This window comes from Anopheles maculipalpis, chromosome 3RL, assembly GCF_943734695.1.
Source record: "Anopheles maculipalpis chromosome 3RL, idAnoMacuDA_375_x, whole genome shotgun sequence".
NCBI lineage: Eukaryota > Metazoa > Arthropoda > Insecta > Diptera > Culicidae > Anopheles > Anopheles maculipalpis.
In genome coordinates, this window is record NC_064872.1 from 66,448,509 (window position 1) to 66,467,522 (window position 19,014).

Sequence of the window (19,014 nt, forward strand, 5' to 3'; positions counted from 1 at the left end):
GTTTTTCTTCAAATTAAAGCTCGTGCAAGTTTTTAGTGTGTCCAAACAATTTTGATCCAGTTTGCAAATTCATCACAATTACGGTGGATGTTTGTGTGTTTTGGAAGTGTTGTGCAAGCGAAATTTCCCACACTCGCCCGCTTTGCTAGATCAGTGCTGGTCACTGATAGCGCGTTGATAGTGGTTTCGTTTCGCTTCACACAAACCTCACACGGAGTTTGGGGCGGTTGGGATTGTGTAACCTTATTGTGCCCACCCTGCGAAAAGCCTTCGCTGTGGAAGACGTGTCAACGAGTTATGTGATCTGATCAGGTTGTCGATCGTCGATGGTTTGGGTCACGGAGTAACCCACCCGCAATAATAAACAACCCCGTTGAGGCTTCATCAGATTTGGGCGATTTTCGTTGCGAGAGGATCGCTCGGAGACTCGTCTAAGTGAAGTGCGATAACAGTGAGCGTGTTTGTGCAAGTGATAATAGAATCGAGTCAAGAAATAACGTCACCTGAAGCTTGTGAAAAATGGATAAGAAAGAAATAGTGCTTGTTACGGGTATGTAGTGATCAGTGTGATCTCTTTTAAATAGCATAAATAGCCTAAACTTTACCAAAACTTAATCTTTAAATTGAAGATTGCTGCTAAATGTGTTCGAACAGTATCAGTGATCCACGTGGTGAGCCGCCACGCTTATGCAACAGCACCGACCTATGCCAAAATCTTTCACTTTTGTTATTTAAACGGCAGCTTAAAGCGAATGATTAATGGCTTCTTGTAGCCGACCTCACATACGTATCCGTACCATCCATTTCGTGGATCGTGTTCGAGATTAAGCTTGAATCTTCTTGCTTCCCCAACACTCTTTACCTTCTAGGGCCTTTCGTAAAATTAGTTCGGAAAACCTCCAAACCGCGTGAATTGCCAATCTTAAAAATAGGCTCCAAGTCACGGTTGTGACCTTGGGAAGTTATTACGCCTGAGCGAGTTGAAATAAAATTTTGATTGTTTTGTTTTTCCCCAATTTCCCCACGCCATCGTTCACCGCGCGTTCGAGCTTCCCTGCGAGCGGTAGATCGCAGGGCGAAAGGGCCCCTTCTTGTGTGACGAACGTTTCAGCCGTCAAGCGCGAAGGTTATTTTTAAAACCTAAAGAGAGAATTGGTGACCCACGGCCACTATCACCTGTTGTTTGGGAGCTTTCAGCATGGAAGGGATGATCCAAATTTTTCACAAGCCAATTGTCTCACTGTTTCGACGTCGCGGAGGTTTTGTTTAAATCTTATGCTTCACTATCTTGTGCCCGGTTCGCTTATGTTCGGCGTCACCATCACCAACACGTGGCGATACCTACTTCCGCCAGCAGTATGCTGAAGCTTGTTAAGGCGTGCGGGTTGCACAAAGAAACCTATTTCGTCTTTCGGTTGAGTTTGTGTACGTGTGTTTTATAACAGCATCGGATCTGGTCATTCGAATCGAAGTTTCGGGTATATTTCTTCATCGTATCGTGCTTCTTTCACTTCTTCTGCCGCAACGCATTGGTAGCCGCTTCGAGCAGCTTCGAGACAGTGATGCTAAGCCTAAAACCCACCTTAGGACAGACTGGTTGTTGCTGTTGGTTTCTTGTTTCTTGTTCCTTTTTTTCCTTCCTTCGGTCGCTGGTTTTGTAAAACGCTGTTACTAAATCCACAACAATGCGTTGCGAGCGAGATGAATCTGTTTACGAAACACTGAGCGCTAATGCGAGATAGCGAGCGTTTTCGTTTTATTTTTTTTTTCAAAAAGTTTGGCTGCTCCGTGGACGCGATATTCGTGTGAATGATTTGATGACCGTATTCGTTAAAAGTCACCGTCAAAGTTACGTAAAATTTGGGTGAGAGACGAAAGATTAGAAGAAACAGAATTGGTTGTTTAAAAAATTCGCATATTGTGACGTGTACAGTTGCATATTAAAAAGGCGTGCTCGGGTGAGGTCTTGTGTAATAATCGCAACTAAGCTTGACAGATGTAATAAGAGGCAGTACGCCGTTGAGCAGCTTTCGAATTGTGTTTGTGGAGAAATGTTGGTTCTAACAGGATTTAATAAATCTCAACGTTGATGATCTCATGCACCGAATAATCAAAACTGGATTAATTTTCGTTTCCTCCTGGACACTGTATCGTTTGTGATCATATTTCACGATATTTGCATGCAATACAAGCGGATTTATGGACGCTTAAAAACAAAGATGCGCCTTTTCTGCTGACGACTACAATATTCCGAGAATTCTGCAAAAATATTAAAAGGTGAAGGTCAGCTCTTGCATGTTTCTTACGGAACTGGTTTTTGACTGCTGTATTAATCTTTTCTTAGCATTGTTTAGTGTCTTTGTCTGTTCATCTCTGGTTATGATTCATCCACGTTGTCAGTTGATGCTCACTTGATCGGAATAACTAATTCCTTCTCCAGTATTGCTCCAGTGTGTTGATACCGCAATAACGCGTATGATGCAACTGGCGTGCATTCCATGGAGTTATTAATAATATTCATAATATTGTTGTAAATCAAAACGGTTTCAAATCAATCCTCATCTCACCGCTGAATGTTTAAAACCATTGGAAAGTATTTCTGAAGTATGGCAATTTTAAATCAATCAACTTAACTAACTCAACTACTAACGTTTACGGCACTAAGAAGGCGCAAAAAGATGAGGAATTGAATAGGGATTAAGGTGAGGAAAAGGGATGTGAAAACACTGTTGAAGCATTAACGATAGAAGCGTCTGGATCCAGGCGCATCAGGCACACACAATGCTGTAACATGCCGCAATACAGGGCTCACAAACAGGAGGAATATGCAAAATCAGATGCAAGTCTCCGATTGTTTCGTTTGTATATTCATGTAGGCTTTGGGACTCTAAGACTACATACACCTCTCCAAGTCTCTGAATGAGACCGATCATCTTGAAGGCTTTCGATATGAAGGACTCGAAATGGTCGGTGAAGGTTGGTGTTGATTGAATGTTCTGCTAAGCTCATCCCGGCCCTCATAATGGCTCACGGCTAGAATTATTAATACCACGTAGTTTAATAGTCAGTCCCCAAATCCCTGGACTGGCAGTTCAATCTGTCTGGCAGTGTGAAGATCAATCAATCCAGATTTATTAATTCTTTTGCTACATCCAATCTGCCAAAGATGTGCACATGGTCAAATGTACTTGGTCGTTATCTTTATTTTGCTTATCTTTTATTAACTTAAGGACCAACGAAGATTACTCCTAAGATGTCCTTTTTTTTACCCAAAATAATCATTCCAGTGTAAACTGACTTAATCTGTAAACTAAGCCAACCTTTGCTGAAACACTTGTTTTATCAAAGGTATCAGAAAACATAATTCATCAACCTTTGGTGCACTGTACCTTTAATATTGCTTATAATTCAAGATAAATTGGGAAAAAACATGCCAACAGTGCCAAACGTTTTTTACCAAACGGGTACCCAAACCAGTCTTCAACCAAAAAGGAATTCTAATCATTTTTCATTGTTATTGATACAAACTCACGCTCACGCAAAAATTTCAAGCACACCCTCCACAGATTATTGATTGATTATGTGCCGGATCAAATTTCGAGAGTCACGTAAAAGCGTCTCAAAAAAAAAAAAAAAATGGTCCGCCGATAGGAGGCCGCCTGACAGGAGTTTGAATTAAATTGCTAAAAATTCGCCAAGTTGTGGTATAATTTTGTCAACATGCGTAGAAAAATTGGGCGCCTGTGTGTGTCTGTGTGCGAAACATGTGTTGTGTTTGTTGTGTACGGTTCACCTGCCCCAGAGAATGCCATCAGACGGTTGGAACATTTAACACCTTCCCAGGGCTGGTGGGCAACGCGCTGTCGTCGAACAAATCTGATAAGTCGAAAACGTGACTGGGTGGAAATTTAATAACGAAATTCCTAATTTTTCACTCCAACTACCGTTTGAAGGAAGGCTGGGGGCCGGCATTGTGTTACAATTTTTAACAGCTTTTCTCAGGATAACAGTATGGCGGTGGCATGAAGCACGTGGAGGAGCGTTTTTTTTTCTTCTTGTTTTGGTATCCCCCAATTCCTGCTGATGGTAACATTCATTACTCATCTCGTACGTACGCGCTGGAATAATGTGTTCCTACACGTGAGCAATGAGATAGATTGTTTGAGGTAGATAAATAGAGTGATTCAACGGAAAAGCTTCGGTATTGTCGCTTGAGATGGGAGGAAATAATAAAAAAAACGTACACTCTGCAAAGAAAAGTTATTCACTTTCGCCACCCGTAAGCTGCTGCTGAACCGTTAAGTGACGCCACTTTCCATCAAACAGTGCTCTACACCTGGGTGTACAGCGTGGAAAGTAACGCCTGCCGATCACTCTAATACCTTCCCTTCGGTCCGTCCTTTTAATTCCTTTTTCGCCACAAACCCTTTTGCGCGTGTGGAAGCTATTTTTGGTGGTGTGCTTTTTTGATTGACTTTTCCTGGGTCTGAGTTTGTGTGTGTCCGCTGTGTAGCCGAAAACATCGTACTATCTTCAGCCAGAAAAACAGAAGCAAGCGAAGCACCGTTTAGCTTGAATTCAATATTCAGCGAAAATCCTATTCCTGCAAGATAAACACTGGCCGACCGACTTTAGCAGGCGCCCGGTTTTTTTCCCTTCTTTTCCACCCTGAGCTCTCTAAGGATTTGTGCGTTTGTGTGCTGTTGTTGTTTCTGTCGAATGGTGGATGTTGATGAAAGGATGAAACGAATCCAGCAGGAACGGTACCGCGAACGGATTGCTGTACCGTGCCGTGGTTTGAGCTTCGGTGATCGGGAGAAAATTTGCATTTTTCCACACGGCTTTTCGTTCGCGATATTGAGTTTTTGGGGGGTGGCGAAAAACTGGTGCGAAAGAAGAGCTACAAAAAAAAATCGATCAGCATGGGATTAAGCGTGTTGTCACCGCTGTTAATCGTCTTTGAGTTGATAAATGTGCAATTGGAATGAGTTTTCGGAAGGGACATCATGGTCTGGTTTAAAAAAATGTATAATTTTTCTTTTTGCCTTACCGTAGTGCTATGCATATTTCAATTCGATCATTTCGCAAACAATCACTATCCGACACTCTTTGTAGTTGATAAATAGTTATAGGTGACAGAAATCGGAAAGAAGTGCTTTTCTATTGAGTTTGACTTACAGTACGACGCTTAAAGTGTGATCCAAAAGATGGACGAGCAACAAAGTAAAGTTTTTTTATTCATAAAGTACGGCCAGGCTGTATTGCTTACAATAAGCTTAAAAGTAATATACTCCTTTCATCTTTGGGGAGTATATTGGGAGACATTTCCTTCTCCGAGCTGTGAAAGGGCACCATATCCCGGGTGTGCTCGGTTGTTCCGTTGCGTATGTTCCGTCATCCAAGGCCAAAGTCGTGTTCCTAGCGAGCTCCTTATCCCGGGGTATGTTAGGCGTTTCCATGCTCGTGGTCCAGATGGTAGCGGGGGTCTTGATCGTTTTCCATTTCGAAGGTTCCTGACTGTGTCGAATCTTGAAGTCTTCCTCTCCCTTTCGCTGGTATGTCCATCCATAGCATCGGCCGGTGCACCTATAAGACAGACAAACAGTGGGAGTAGTGGGGGGAAGGGGATCACACTAATATTCCGTTAGCAAGGCAAAAGAGAAAGATTACTCTCAGGTAGACCTCGTCGCAGTCTCCCAGCAGGTCCTGAATTGGAGTGTTTGACAACTTACCAATGCCCTGGACTGCGTCTAACAAGGCGGGTCGAGCAGCCTCGTATTCCACACAAGACCATAGTAGATGATCTATGTCGTGGTATCCGAGGCCACAATCACATATTTTGGAGTCGACCTGTCCTATACGCTGGAGATGCGCGCCCAAAGCAAAATTATTAGACCTAAGCCTAGACATCGTTCGAATGAACGCACGATCACCTGAGATGCCGTGGAACCAAGGCTTCAAGGACACTTGGGGAGTGATCGAATATATAAACTTCCCGAGCTCATCGGTGTCCCACAAACTCTGCCATCGAGCCATGCAGAGAGACTGTGGGGCATGCATGTACTCGTGAGGTAAGATAAGCCTGTCGAAAAAAGACCCTTCCGAAGCACCCTTTTTGGCCAATTGGTCTGCCTTTTCATTGCTGAAGATGCCGCAATGTGCAGGCAGCCAAACAAGAGATATCCGGAATGATTTCTCAAACAATGAGCTTAAGACCTGTAATATTTCTTTTACGAAGTAGTCCGGGCTCTTAATAGCCTTCACAGATTTTAATGCTTCGACAGCGCATAAACTGTCGGAGAATATAAAATATTCGTCTGGAGGACAAGCACTTATGTATAATCAACAAGGCGTAAAAGATTGCGGCGAGCTCCGTTACATATATCGAGCATGGCTGGCGTAGTTGGAAATATGCTTCGAATACAACGTTATATACGCCAAAAACGATGCCCTGCTCTGATGAGGATCCGTCAGTATAAAAATGGTTGCTGTTACAATGGCCATACTTTTCCATAAAAATGCTGGGAATTGCTGTCCTGCGAAGACTACCGGGGATAGACTTGGTTTGCTCTCTCAACGAGGTGTCAACAAAGTAAAGTTATATTTGAGATAATTGTTAAATCATTAGTTTTTCATTTGGTTTGTGATGAAATAATGGTTTTAGTTGGGAAGAAAACGTTTTTTTAAGAAGAAGTCAGATTTCTTTATAAGCGTTATAAATCGGAACTTTTTCATCGCTTTTCTGATCTAAAACTTTAAAACCAAAACACCTTACGAGCTTTATCCAGAATCATACTATTGGCAGGATTAGCTATTTGGATAAAATTTAGCTTAGTTCGCTGCACAATTTCGAAGACATCCTACGGATCACTGTTATTGAGCTTAAAGTGTTTCTCTTGTTTTACTTCTTCTTCTTGGCTTAACGACCTTCCAAGTCATGCCGGTCGTCAAATGGCTTACTAGACTAATCGATATCATGTAGTTGGATAGTCAATCCTATCTTTAGGGGGACGGTCCGGATGGGATTTGAACCCCGGTGTGCCCCAATGCCATGTAAAGACTGGCGCCGTTGTCGCATCTACTACTTGTCCGCGCCACTCTTATCCACAGAACAATTTTTACTCATATCCTACTATGATAATTTCTGGTCAGTATGTACCTCATGTTTCGATGATCATTAAATGTTAGTGAAATGATACCTCACCGTGGGCATCGTCATCTTACGATGGATTGTGAGAGACTTTTTGGAGTCTAAAGACATGCTAAACCGTGTAGGTAAGCTAATGAATTACTATGAAAATTGTCAGTCCGTATTGTGGAAAATCCAGCAGAATGCAGATCGGATTCTTAGATGCCTATTGCAGTCTAGTTTTTCACAAGTTTTGGAAGCCATCCATACGATATCACTACGCATCAGTAATTTGGGCTTTCACAAGATCCTAACTTTACTGTTTGCGTCCAAAGATCGTGAATCCAAGATGAATATAGGAAGCTCTGTCTATCCACAATTTTTAGTTATGAATTATGTAGGCAAAACTATTACAGTCACACACAGTCTTCACACGTTAGGAACGAGGTTTATATCCCAAAGAGACTGTTCCCCCGTAGTAAGGACTGATTATGTCAAAAAAAAAAAACAAATTTCTTTTGAGCCCTCTAAACTACTGTTCATAGGAAACAAAGTTCCTACATGATATCTGCCAAAAATCTTCTTTTGCGTGGTGTTTAATAAGGTTCAAAAAATGGGTTTCGCTTGTTTGCTTGCAAGGTCAAAAAGGGCCATTAGTTGTCTGGCATGATCAGCAACAGGTGCTTCAGCCAAAAAGAAGAAGCAGGAGCAGAGATGCTAAACTTCACACGTGAGTGAGTTCAAATCCCATCCAGACTATTTTCCAGTAGTGAGGACTGACTATCCAACTACATAGTATCAATAATTTTCGTACTAGCAAAAATGCACTATTGAGCCCCCTAAATTACAGCTCAAATGAACCACAGCTCCTACATAAAATCTGTCAAAACCCTACTTTTGAGCAGTAGTTTAGAGGGCACAAAAAAGGGGTTTCGCTTTTTTGCTTGCAAAGTCTAGTAAGCCATTTGTTGTCTGGCATTATCAGCAGTAGATTGAAGAGCCGCACAGAAGAAGTAGAAAGAAATCTAAGCTCTATCTATCCACAGTTTTTTTTAGACTTCTGTTGGCTGAACTACACATAATTTGAACAAAATTAATGATGAAGCCTTGAGTTATCTTTGGAATTTACTGTAATACTAAAATATGTTTAAAGTGATGAAACCTGCAGTACGAGCTCAGACCGGTAAGCTATCGAAAGCTACTCGTGGCAAGCGCGTGGTAGTAATAGGATGATATTATTTGCCTCTCACTGTCCCTAGCTCACTGTCATACGGTTTGAATTCTAATAGAAGATAGATGGCGTTTCCATCCCGAAACTCATCCACTGTGTTTAGTGAGTAGATAAATCACAAACCACCCGTACCGCCATGATCAGTCGACAAAACAATAGCATTCCTTTTGCACTATGAAGTGCGAACGAACGATGTGAATTAGCATACCGATTCCACCGAAAACCCGCTACCGTTCTTAGAAACACATCGATTCAGTTTCGTAGTTTCTCATTTAACCGCTGTCAAAGCATCAGCCCACGCTCGGTTTTCGGTGGGTAAGGTGGAAGGATTAAAGTTTCGGTACGATGTGATTCGGTCGGGATCGTTCGAAAGAGCGGAACCTGATGTCGGTCTGGACGCTAGCTGGCTAGCAGAAGTGGCCTGCCAACCTGTAACCTGTGGGGTTGATTTGAGTTGATAGATTTCCGGTGTGACAAACGAAACGGTTTTAGGGTGAAACCGTTTGCTGGCAAGAAACATTTGGCAGCGGCCGGAGCACTACCCAGAACAGAGAAACAGGCTTATGGGCTTCATCCGAGCCGAGCCAGACACAGACGACGCACTGGAAACTGAGTGTATCGGACCGGAGAGGGTATCCCGTGTGCGCTTGGAAAGCGTTCGCGCCGCTTCTGGGCTGAGCGGGTTTATTTAAAATTCAAATTATGTGTAAATACAAAATCAAAACGATGATGATGATTCTATCAACATAATGAATCTGTAATATTGGTGACGCGCCAGTTGGGCGACTGGAAGTGGAAGTACGCTCTTCGAGGACTGCTTCTCCCCCTCCCCTTTCTCTCGTATCACTCACCCTCGTGTCCCTGGCACGCTCACAGCACGTTGAAACATCGTTTCCCGTTTTTGCCGCACGATGGGAGGGAAAAGTGAACGCATTTTCACTACGCTTTGGCGCTTGTGTTTGTATACTTTGCCGGTTTGATGCGCCTCTGTAAATTCTCTTACGCTCGCTTACGAGAGAGGTCGGGTGCAGATTCTGCGAACTGCTGGTGCTTTACTGCTGTTTACTTTCACAGATAAACTGATGGCTGCTGTTTGTACTTGCAACACTCAAGCAGCAGGGAACTAGGCACAGGAGCACGTGGCTGGACGTAGGGCTGGAAGCATTCCGAATAAAAAGTTAGGTGAATAAAATCGGATTCGTCACACTCCATCCTTCCGGGTGCGGGTGGTCGAGTTTCGGTTTAAGCGTGTGCGGCTGGGTTTGGCCACTGCCGCTGCGGAACTGGATGCGCTTTCGGCCGAACCTCAGTTCTCTGAACTCATTTTATTTACCAATATTGGGTGAAACACATTTATTAGTTGTGTAATGTCCTTCAAAGGGTAAACTTCGGGCAGTGCATTTGTACGCCGATGTGCACACGGTGGAACGGAACGGAATGGTTGGTTGTGGCGTTGGTTAATTAAACCATTTCAGTGTGAGCGGTAAATTGGGCAATGATTTACAAAATTAGTGAGCTTGTTTACTGGCGAAGGCTGTGTTCGTTTTTGTCAGAATTTATGTTCCAATTTTTTATGATACTTTTCGATTCATTTAATTACATAAATAAATATCATGCAAAGTTATATATTCAATATTAAGAGTTAATTGAATGACAGACTCCTTGCTACAACCCTCCAGTTTCTTACCCGTTTTAAGCATCGTTAAAAAATCATCAAAATGCCAATTGTAGCTTAGTGTGCAACATTCATACAGTTACATTTGATCCACTTCTCGAGCATTGTCACATCCATGTATATAGTCGAGTCCAAGCTTTTTTTGTTACCGCAGGTGTGCCACCTGATATACGGATTCTCGAGTATAAGCTTCAAATTGAATTACTGATACCATCCATGCCGGGTTGGATTATGATGATTTGGGATTTTGTTCTCTCTGTACCCCTACTGCACTTCACTATTTCTACTTTACAAACGGGGAAACTCACCGTCGAATAAAAAGGGTTTCATTTTAATTCGCACAAATTCATCACCAACAGCGCGTCATCGCGTACGCGCCATGTTCGTACTTCTCGTCGATGCATTAAGCAGGGATTTGAGTTTTTTTTTCTTCGCTCAGAATGCGAGGTAGATAAGAATATCTTTTTTTCGTCGTTTTTCGTCGTTTTTCGTCTAAAAGATATACATACTGTGTGCCAAGAATAGTCGTATCATAGTCGGTAAAAGTGATTGATGTAAGCATGCTTGTCGGTTTCACGGCGGAATCGAGAGATTCCGTACAAGTAAAATTTTCGGTGTTCAGCTGCATGAAATGATGACGGTTGTGATGAGTGATCGTTCCAAGTCGCGACTCGATCATGCGCCTGGAGTTATCTAGAGTATGTATTGGGAAATTTGATAATAAATATGTGGAATATGTTTTTTTTCCTAACTTCACAATTATGCTTTCGAAATGGTTTCTAATCATATTTTAGGAAAGCAAACGTTATTCCACATCGTTGACGGGTATAGGAATAATATTTTCATGGAAAAATTTAGCTAAATTGCATTAAACTTTGCCTGTAGGCGCTGAAGTGAAAGTCCAACTTCTGGCAGTCTTTTACAAATTTGGAGTATTTTGACTTACCGACGTCAATAGGATATGAGTCCGAACGGGTTGGTGCCGTTAATACCTGGATGTTTGAAGGTAGTTGCTGCAGTTATCCAGTTTTGTCAGTCTCTCTTCATGGATTAACGACCTTCTTTACTAGATCGCGTTGGGCATCGAATGGCTTACTGGAATTGCTGATACCACGTAGTTGAATAGTCAGACTTTAGTCAGACGACTTAGTCTGACGATTGAAGACAGGCGTCACAGTCAACCTGATCTTCAGTACCTCAGTTTCACAATCATACAACGTCGAATGGTCTTCAAAATAGTATTTCTGAGCATTCATGAGATCCTTGTTGCGGATCCAAGAGATCCCAAGTGTTCTTGCAGCAATATTTGTTAGTAGAGGCACGAAAAACTCCTTCAAAGTACTTGAAAGTCTCAGACAGCAAGATTTTTTGGGATTTGTTTTTTTTTGTTTTAGGTTTTGCATGTTCTGTTTTATATTCCAAAACGGTGTAAAACATGACACTAACATGCAAATAAATGATTTAGTGTGCTCTAGTGACGGCTCCTGTGCACTACAGAACCGAGAAATTATCATTTAAGATATTCAGATAAGTAATATAGCTTTCCTTAATTAAGTTAGTTAAAATAAATAACATTAATCCTCGATTTTTATTTTAAAAACATGTCCCAAATTCGAATGCCTTACCTTCCTTCGCAACGCATTAATGTCACCTTACAAACCTGTGCCCTCAACCTACTATAAAACTCGTCCAAATGCTACTTTGAGGACAAAGTCGTTGGTTAGATACTTTTTTGCCGTTTCGTACACAACCAACCGATCCTTTTCCACTTTCGTGGAGTGGTAAGCAAGTTTATTGGCAAAGCAAAAATTATACGACTCTGTTTCCATCCATTCATTGGCTGTCGCCTGCGTGCGAGTAACAAACATTTTTGGGACGTGTGTGTGTGTATGTCTGTGAGTGTTTCTTTTTTTTGCCTCTCGAATAAATTTTCCTTGCGCCCATCGGGAAGCCTTAAGCACGGGACAGAGAGCAGAGGAAGCACTGCGTTACGTTAAAATTGTTTACAGACGACAAACAACCCACATCCCGAGTTACCCTCCCCTTTCTTTTGTGCTCTCTGTCCGGACATCGTCAGTGATGCTTGCTTGTTGCTAGATAAATTTCCCTGCAGTCAGCAATTTTTCGGTTGGAAAACCGTGGCCCAGGAATCGAGGGTGGCAGAAGCAATTTTCGGTTCTCTCCTCGACCCGATTCCCGGGGTGATGCATTCGCCCTTACGCTCCCCTTCGGATGCCTAAGAAAGAGTTTGCTGACCCCGTTGGAGACGTATTTCATATCGGTTGGTGTTTGTTTGTCTGTTTGTTTGTTTGGGGCACAGTCGTTGGGCTTGGGGGGGGGGGGGGGGATGGCGTGGATTATTATTCGTCATGGTTTCGCTCCGAACGTGGTGCTTCAAAAGACGCCGAGCGCGTTGACAGTTGATTGCCGGTCAATGATTTTTGGGGAGCCTAAATTTAGGCCATCAGGCATGGGTCGCAAGCTAATGCAAGGGATCATGGAATCGCCAATCAGCAGTGCAGAAAAAGGACTTGGGAGCAAGGTTAAGGAGGGCTTGCGCTGAGGGTAAAATAAGATATTTGTTCGGAATGCTTTTTAAGGTAGGAACAATTTTAATTACCCGATGTATGTCAATTATGGCAGTTAATGTACAGATGAACAGCCCTTTTGATAAGTTGACAACTTACAGCATTTTTGCTCGACTATAAATGATCGTTACTGTCTTTTCCGTCTTCCGAAGGTTGATGCATATCTTAATTGTCACTTTTTTCTGCAACTCATTCATCGTTTCCTTACAGGCGGTTCCGGATTCTACGGACAACACTTGATCAGAGTCCTGCAGGAGCGGGACAGCAAGGTGGGCGAAATACGAGTGGTCGACCTTAACCCCTACGAGAACCGGCTCGGTATGTAATTCACCGCTCGTAACCTTACCCATTTTCCGCCACTCAACCTCCCCCTTGCTGCTCTTATCTTATCTCCCCTTTCCGCAAACAAAGGTCACACCGAGAGCAAGAAAGTGGTCTCGTACGTCGGCGACATTTGTGACGCGAAAGCGATCGAGCACGCATTCGAGCACGTTGACTGCGTGTTTCATTTGGCCGCGTACATGAACTTCGACTTTCCGCCCAACTACGGCGAGCTGCAGCGGATCAACGTGGACGGTACGGCGCAGGTGATCGAACTGTGCCGCCGGTACAGTGTGCCCCGGCTCGTCTTTAGCAGCGACTGTCTCATCCACATGACACCGTACCTCGGCAAGGCCAACTTTACCATCATCTGCAATCAGACGGAACCGAAGACGAAGGTCCCGGCGAAGGAGAGCGACTTCCAGATACCGGGCTATCCGGCGTCCAAGTGGCGGGCAGAGTGTCTTGTAATTGAGGCCAACGACACAGCGCTCGCGAACGGTGGTAAGTAGCAGATCGTTCTGGGCGTGGGAAGGTTAAGTAAGGTTCGCTGTGGGCAGATGCTTATGATTACCTTTCACTTGCATCATGCGCTTTCATGCTGCTTCATTACCGTGTCATTTGCTGTGCTATAAAGTGTGTTATTTATGAAACAGGAGCAGGAGTCAATGGCGAAAAATGATAATTAATGCTTGCAATGTCGGTGAAGGAATTTTTTGTGCATGCATTTAAGGTTAAAGGTATTTAACATGACTTTTTATGTTTTTAGTGCACGATGCTGTTAAGTAATACTTGAATCAGATATAATTATAGCAAGATAAAAGTTGCAGTTTGCACTCAAACCATGGTACATGAATCAAATAAATTATATGACTACTAAAATAGCCTAGTTTGTAGTCGGATTGGTAACAACTAAAAGGTGGTTTTTATTGAAAGTATGCATGTAAATATAACTTTAAAAGGTTTAATTAAAAATATGATTATTTAACCGGTTTATGATTTGTTTTAAATATGTATTTTTTCTTCAAATGAATTACGAAAAACGCTATGAAAAATGCACTCCAATTTGTACAAAAACAGTTCACAAACACTTCCAATCGGCTAAACATAATCTTTCCCCCTAGCATCTCGCACATAAACTTCCGCTTCTCGCGTGCTATAAACAACTCTTCAACCATCTCAACCGCTACAAGATCTTTACTAATGCTCGTATCTCTCGTGTTTGCGCGTTTGCATTTTCCATCCATCCCAACAGAGAAGCTGAAAACCATCGCAATCCGTCCACCGGCAATGTTCGGCGAGTGTGACGAACGGTTCGTACCGTCCATCACGAAGGTAGCGCTAAAGTTTAACGGCAGCATCCCGAAGCTGGCCGGCCCCGGTGGCAAGCAGCAGATCATCTACGCCGGCAATGCGGCCTGGTGCTTGGTGCGCGCGAAGGACGCACTGGTCGAGAATGCCAAAAACATTGCCGGCTACCCGGTGTTCGTGACGGACGAGTCCGGCATCGAGGATACGACGCGCTTCTGTCAGCGTATCTCGCGCGCCAACGATACGCTCAAGCTGCGCCCGTCCAGCTACCAGCTGCCGCTGTTCGTGTCCTACTTTCTGGCGTTTCTGCTCGAGCTGCTGGTGAAGGCGTTGCATCCGTTTACGAAAATCAAGCTCCCGGTACCGCCGTGCGGGATGCTGTCGTACATGTCGTCGATTATGCTGTTCAATCGGATCCGCGCATCGATCTACCTGGACTACGAGCCGATCTACAGCGAGGAGAAAGCCATCACGAACAGTGCGCTGTGGTACGAGCGTTGGTATCTGGATTACTGCCAGTCGCACGGTCTGAAGAAGCTGAAAGTCAAATGAAAGTGTAAGGCTTCCCGGTGCAGCATCCAATGCTCTGTACTGGTCCTTCGGTTGTTTTTGCCTTCTGGTGTGTGCGTATGGCAAATGGGCGTAAATAGATTTCGAGCAACGTTTATGGGGAGGGTAAGGTGGGAATGGTGTTGTTTTTTTTCTTCTCTCTGTTCAAATGCTCTCCCCTAGATTATCTCCATTGCATAAAGCGTGCGCCATTACCATACCATGGATGGTAGGGATTTCTTTGCCCAAAATTCGTAGCAGTCCCAGCAAAAAATCGGACATTACGCTACTTTACTTCGGCTGGGCTCTGTGTATGCGTGACGGTGATTGTGACCGTCTCATCTGTTTTCCATCTGTCTACTTCCAAAAAACACACATACACACCAAAACCAAGAAGGACCAAAAACATACTCCAAATCGTTTCTCGGAAGCGGCCTAATGAAGCCGAGGCTTTCGCGTGCCCTTTGCAAAACCATTTAATTAAAATTAACTTCACGATTATTAGGTTCCCCGGTACGGTGCTCCATCACTCCATCAGCCAAATCTCATCCAGCGGACATGGGTGTGGGAGAGCGCTCTTCCGACCTAGACGACGAGAAATCGATCGTACAGAAATTAATTAAACTTGTTTTGGAACGCTCCTGCACAGGCCGGTATGTGCGCGCGTGTGTATGTGTTAAGGAAGATGGGCCCTCGAGGGCCTCCCTGCTGACACGATATCGTTCAAAATCTAATTACCTTCTTCAATAATCACGATAATCTTTGACAATCGCACACGGACGAGCTGTGCCGGTTTGTTTATGCTAATGTACATTTTATTTATTTCGCTCCCCATTCCCGGTCGTGGTGCCGATTGCCGGGATGAAATGAAAATATTTCCTTTTAGTCCTTTGTCGTTTCAAAAAAAAGAATTCCCCTTTTTTGATTGAATGTGAAATTCGGGAAAGCTTTGGTACTGCGGTGATGTGCTTTACTTCTTGAACGGTGAACATTTAAAACATTCCGCACCTAATTAGAAGCTAGGTTAAGGGATTAGATAGTATTAATTAGGACGAAATATTCAGGTGTGGCAACAATAGCTTAAGACGCTGGTCCGTAAATGAGTAAAATTGAAAATCTGAAGCAACTTACCCATCAGCCTCACAACGGCGCAGTGAGCGGTAACAGTATCTTCTAATAAAATATATCGGTCTGTGGTATTTACTTTGGTCCTGAGGTGAGCTGCCTATCGAAAAAGGAAAGAAATTCGTTCGATATTTAGCACACAAACGCTTCCGATCAAAATAAAAATGGAAGCGCCCGGTAATGGAATGGAATATTTTGTTTAATTATATCATTACTAAATTTAATTTCTAGCATCATTATACAAAGTAACCACTCAGCAATAAGCTACCGGTCGGTGGCCAACGATCCTGAGAAGATGGGAGAAAAAGAGCTGTTTTTGTTATTGCATACCGATTTATTTAGGAAATGATGAGTTCCGCAACCATCGAGAGTGGCAGTAGATCTTCATCGCCCATTCCACACGAACGAAAACAAGCCTCGAGGAGCTGAGACAGCAAAGATTACGAGCGGGAATTAAAATTTCCAGCACCAAATCTTGCTCCTAAATAGATGAAGCAATAATAGATCCGTCCACCATCACCACCACGCAAATCCTTCCATCCTTCTGCCAATTCCTCATCCACCGAGTCGAGTGGAGTAAAGAAGCTTTCTAGAATGGGGCTTTCACCGTTGGGTGGGCGTGAGAGTGGGTGGCTTGGTGGCGGGGATGGGTGGGAAAATAATCAACGTAGCTGAAAAGCAATAAATCTTTCCTCTGCTCCAAGAACGGAGGAACCTTCCTTCAGAGTGCCTGGGCTGGTCCTTGAAGCATCGCGGCATCGGAAGCCAATCGAACGAAGTAATCCTATCGTCTTGGATCGTTGACGTGACAGCAAGTAGTGTGCATGGGCTGGGAATAGAGAATAGAAAACAGGGAAGCGAAACAGGTCCCCTGGAATGGGGCTGGGCGGCGTAAAGGAAAGGGAACCGAGGGAGATTTGAAGAGGCGTAGAAAAACTGTCTGCGACGGAGCAGATTTTCTCTGGCGAGATCCTTGCTCGAGTGCGGAATTGGAAATAAATATACGCTCGTAAATATTTAAGAATAGATTGGCTCGACTCGAGCTGTGTTGGTGTTGGGGAGCTATCGACAAATTAAGATTTTCAGACGCCTAGCAAGTGTGATTCTGGTTGCAACGGGTTAGAAAATGGGAGGGGAGCAATCGCGGGGGGAAGTGCACACACACATACATACACACACACACTCAGAAGGAAGGAAGGTGTTGAGTTTTTGCCACAGTTTTCTTCACTTCACAGTGACAAAACCAAACCGCCTGCGGGATTGGAAAAACAAGCACCGATTTGCTTTGCCATTCGATTCCGTGTGCCAGTGTTTTGTCAGTACTTGGAAAGCTGTAAAATTGTACCCTGATCAAGAAGGGTGGCAAGCACTCGCTGTTACACCACACGGGACATAGCCCGGGGATGAATTGGGCAGGAATGAGGGAGAAAAGGGCGAGTGTCACTGCATTCGTCTTTCCAACCGGGCACAATCTCTAGTATCCAGAGTAGTAATACCGCATACCGCCAGGGTTTTGGGTGTTGGTGATGGGAAAACAAAGTGCCCCCTCCCCCGCACCTAGTGGCGGGCAGACGCAAAGCTAGTAACCGCGAGCGCCGAGCGAGTATCGTGACCAACTTCGGTGCGCTTTGGCCAGAGTGTGGCTGAGTGTTGTGGGGCTAAAAAACAAATAAACAACGAACGGCTTTTGCCGTTCCATCGTTCGATGAAGTTTTCAAGCCTTCAGGGGCTCCCTTCATCACTAACGGCTAATGTTTCCTGAAGCAGCCCATAGATGGCGCCACTGCTACCGTCATACGATTGCGTCCTGCTCGCAATGTCGGAAAGGTATCCAGCATTCTTCAGCGTGTACCACTGGACGGAGGACTGATTTTGTTGTACTGATGGTGGTTGATGATAAACACGGTCGCAAGCAAAATACTTCTCGCTTAGCTTTAATATTAGCCCCCTCCTTGCACCTCTCCGGCTACAACAGGTTTCCACGATGCGACTCAATAATGGAACTGAAACCAATATAGAGTGAGGCAGTGTGAGCGTGGGGGGAAAACTCTCATCTGCTTCGCTGAATCATCAACAAATCAAATGGATTGCAATGGACCAAAACAACAATCGGCTGTGGTGCTGGTTTGGCGAGTGAGACGGCTAGATAAGATGGCAACAGAGACAAAAAAACAGTAAAGTGTTCGCCCGCAATCGAAAGAAAGCATACAACAGCGCAAAGAAAGCGGATCACCGGCAATGGGTAGGGGTTTTGAGTGGATTTTCCCCCCCAGCCCGTTGGCCCTCTAGCGGTGAATCACCCAACGTTTCGGCAAGGTGACGAAGGATTCGCCAAAAAGCTTGGAACCCGGTTGCTTGGATGACTGACTATAATTGCCGAAGCATTAAGATGTAACGAAAGATGAGCGCCGGTTGATAAATAATTTATCAAATTAATTTGGAATTAAGTTTCCCGATTATGATAAACTTCTGGCCGGTCAGGTCGGGAAGGGTTCGCCGTGCTGGGAGGGTGGTGCGAATCGGTGACCAAAAACCAAAATAGGCCTTTTTTTGCATACGAATGATGATCCGAGCGTACGAACAAGCGATGGATTGGCGGTTGTTGATGATAATGAAATTTTGACCATAGAGAGAGAGAGAGAGAGAGAGAGATAGAGAGAGAGAGAGAGAGAGAGAGAGAGTGAGAGAGGGCGTGAGTGCTTCGTGGGTTTCCACTTTCTTCCAAGGCGTCGTTTGCGGTGGTTTTTGTGATTTGAATTTATTATCAACACGTGCGGGTGCGACGGGTGTGACAGTTTCCACCGGCACAGAAAAATGATTAGTCCAGTGTTTTCTTCCCTGGTAGTGTATTGCTTGTCACGATAATGATGTCACGAAGCTACCTCCGGAGATGAATTAGTACCTCATCTTCGCTTTATCTTCGTGGCAAGTCGAGAATTGGATGTAATGTGGTTTCATATTGAAAAACTTCACGCACCGCAAGGCCGCTTAGCAACCATCGCTTAGTGTGTTGATACAGTTGAAGCTTATAAGTAGACGTGGCGCTCAACATGACACGAACTTGGGTTGGACTTTGTGGTTTAAC

At 44.0% G+C, this 19,014-nt stretch overlaps 1 protein-coding gene across 1 annotated transcript; it reads left to right on the forward strand.

The window, feature by feature from the left end:
• The first annotated feature begins 519 nt into the window (after positions 1–519).
• Positions 520–14,814, forward strand: LOC126563092 (NADPH-dependent 3-keto-steroid reductase Hsd3b5). Its single transcript, XM_050219707.1, has 4 exons — positions 520–550; positions 12,834–12,941; positions 13,035–13,448; positions 14,200–14,814. Exons 1-4 carry the CDS (start codon positions 520–522, stop codon positions 14,805–14,807), a joined length of 1,161 nt encoding a protein of 386 aa, XP_050075664.1. The 3' UTR covers positions 14,808–14,814.
• Positions 14,815–19,014: the final 4,200 nt, after the last annotated feature.

Coding starts and splice junctions, on each gene's coding strand:
- LOC126563092 (XM_050219707.1), top strand. CDS start 520: ATGGATAAGAAAGAAATAGTGCTTGTTACGG. Junction 12,942..13,034: donor CCCCTACGAGAACCGGCTCG/GTATGTAATTCA, acceptor CCGCAAACAAAG/GTCACACCGAGAGCAAGAAA. Junction 13,449..14,199: donor CACAGCGCTCGCGAACGGTG/GTAAGTAGCAGA, acceptor CCATCCCAACAG/AGAAGCTGAAAACCATCGCA.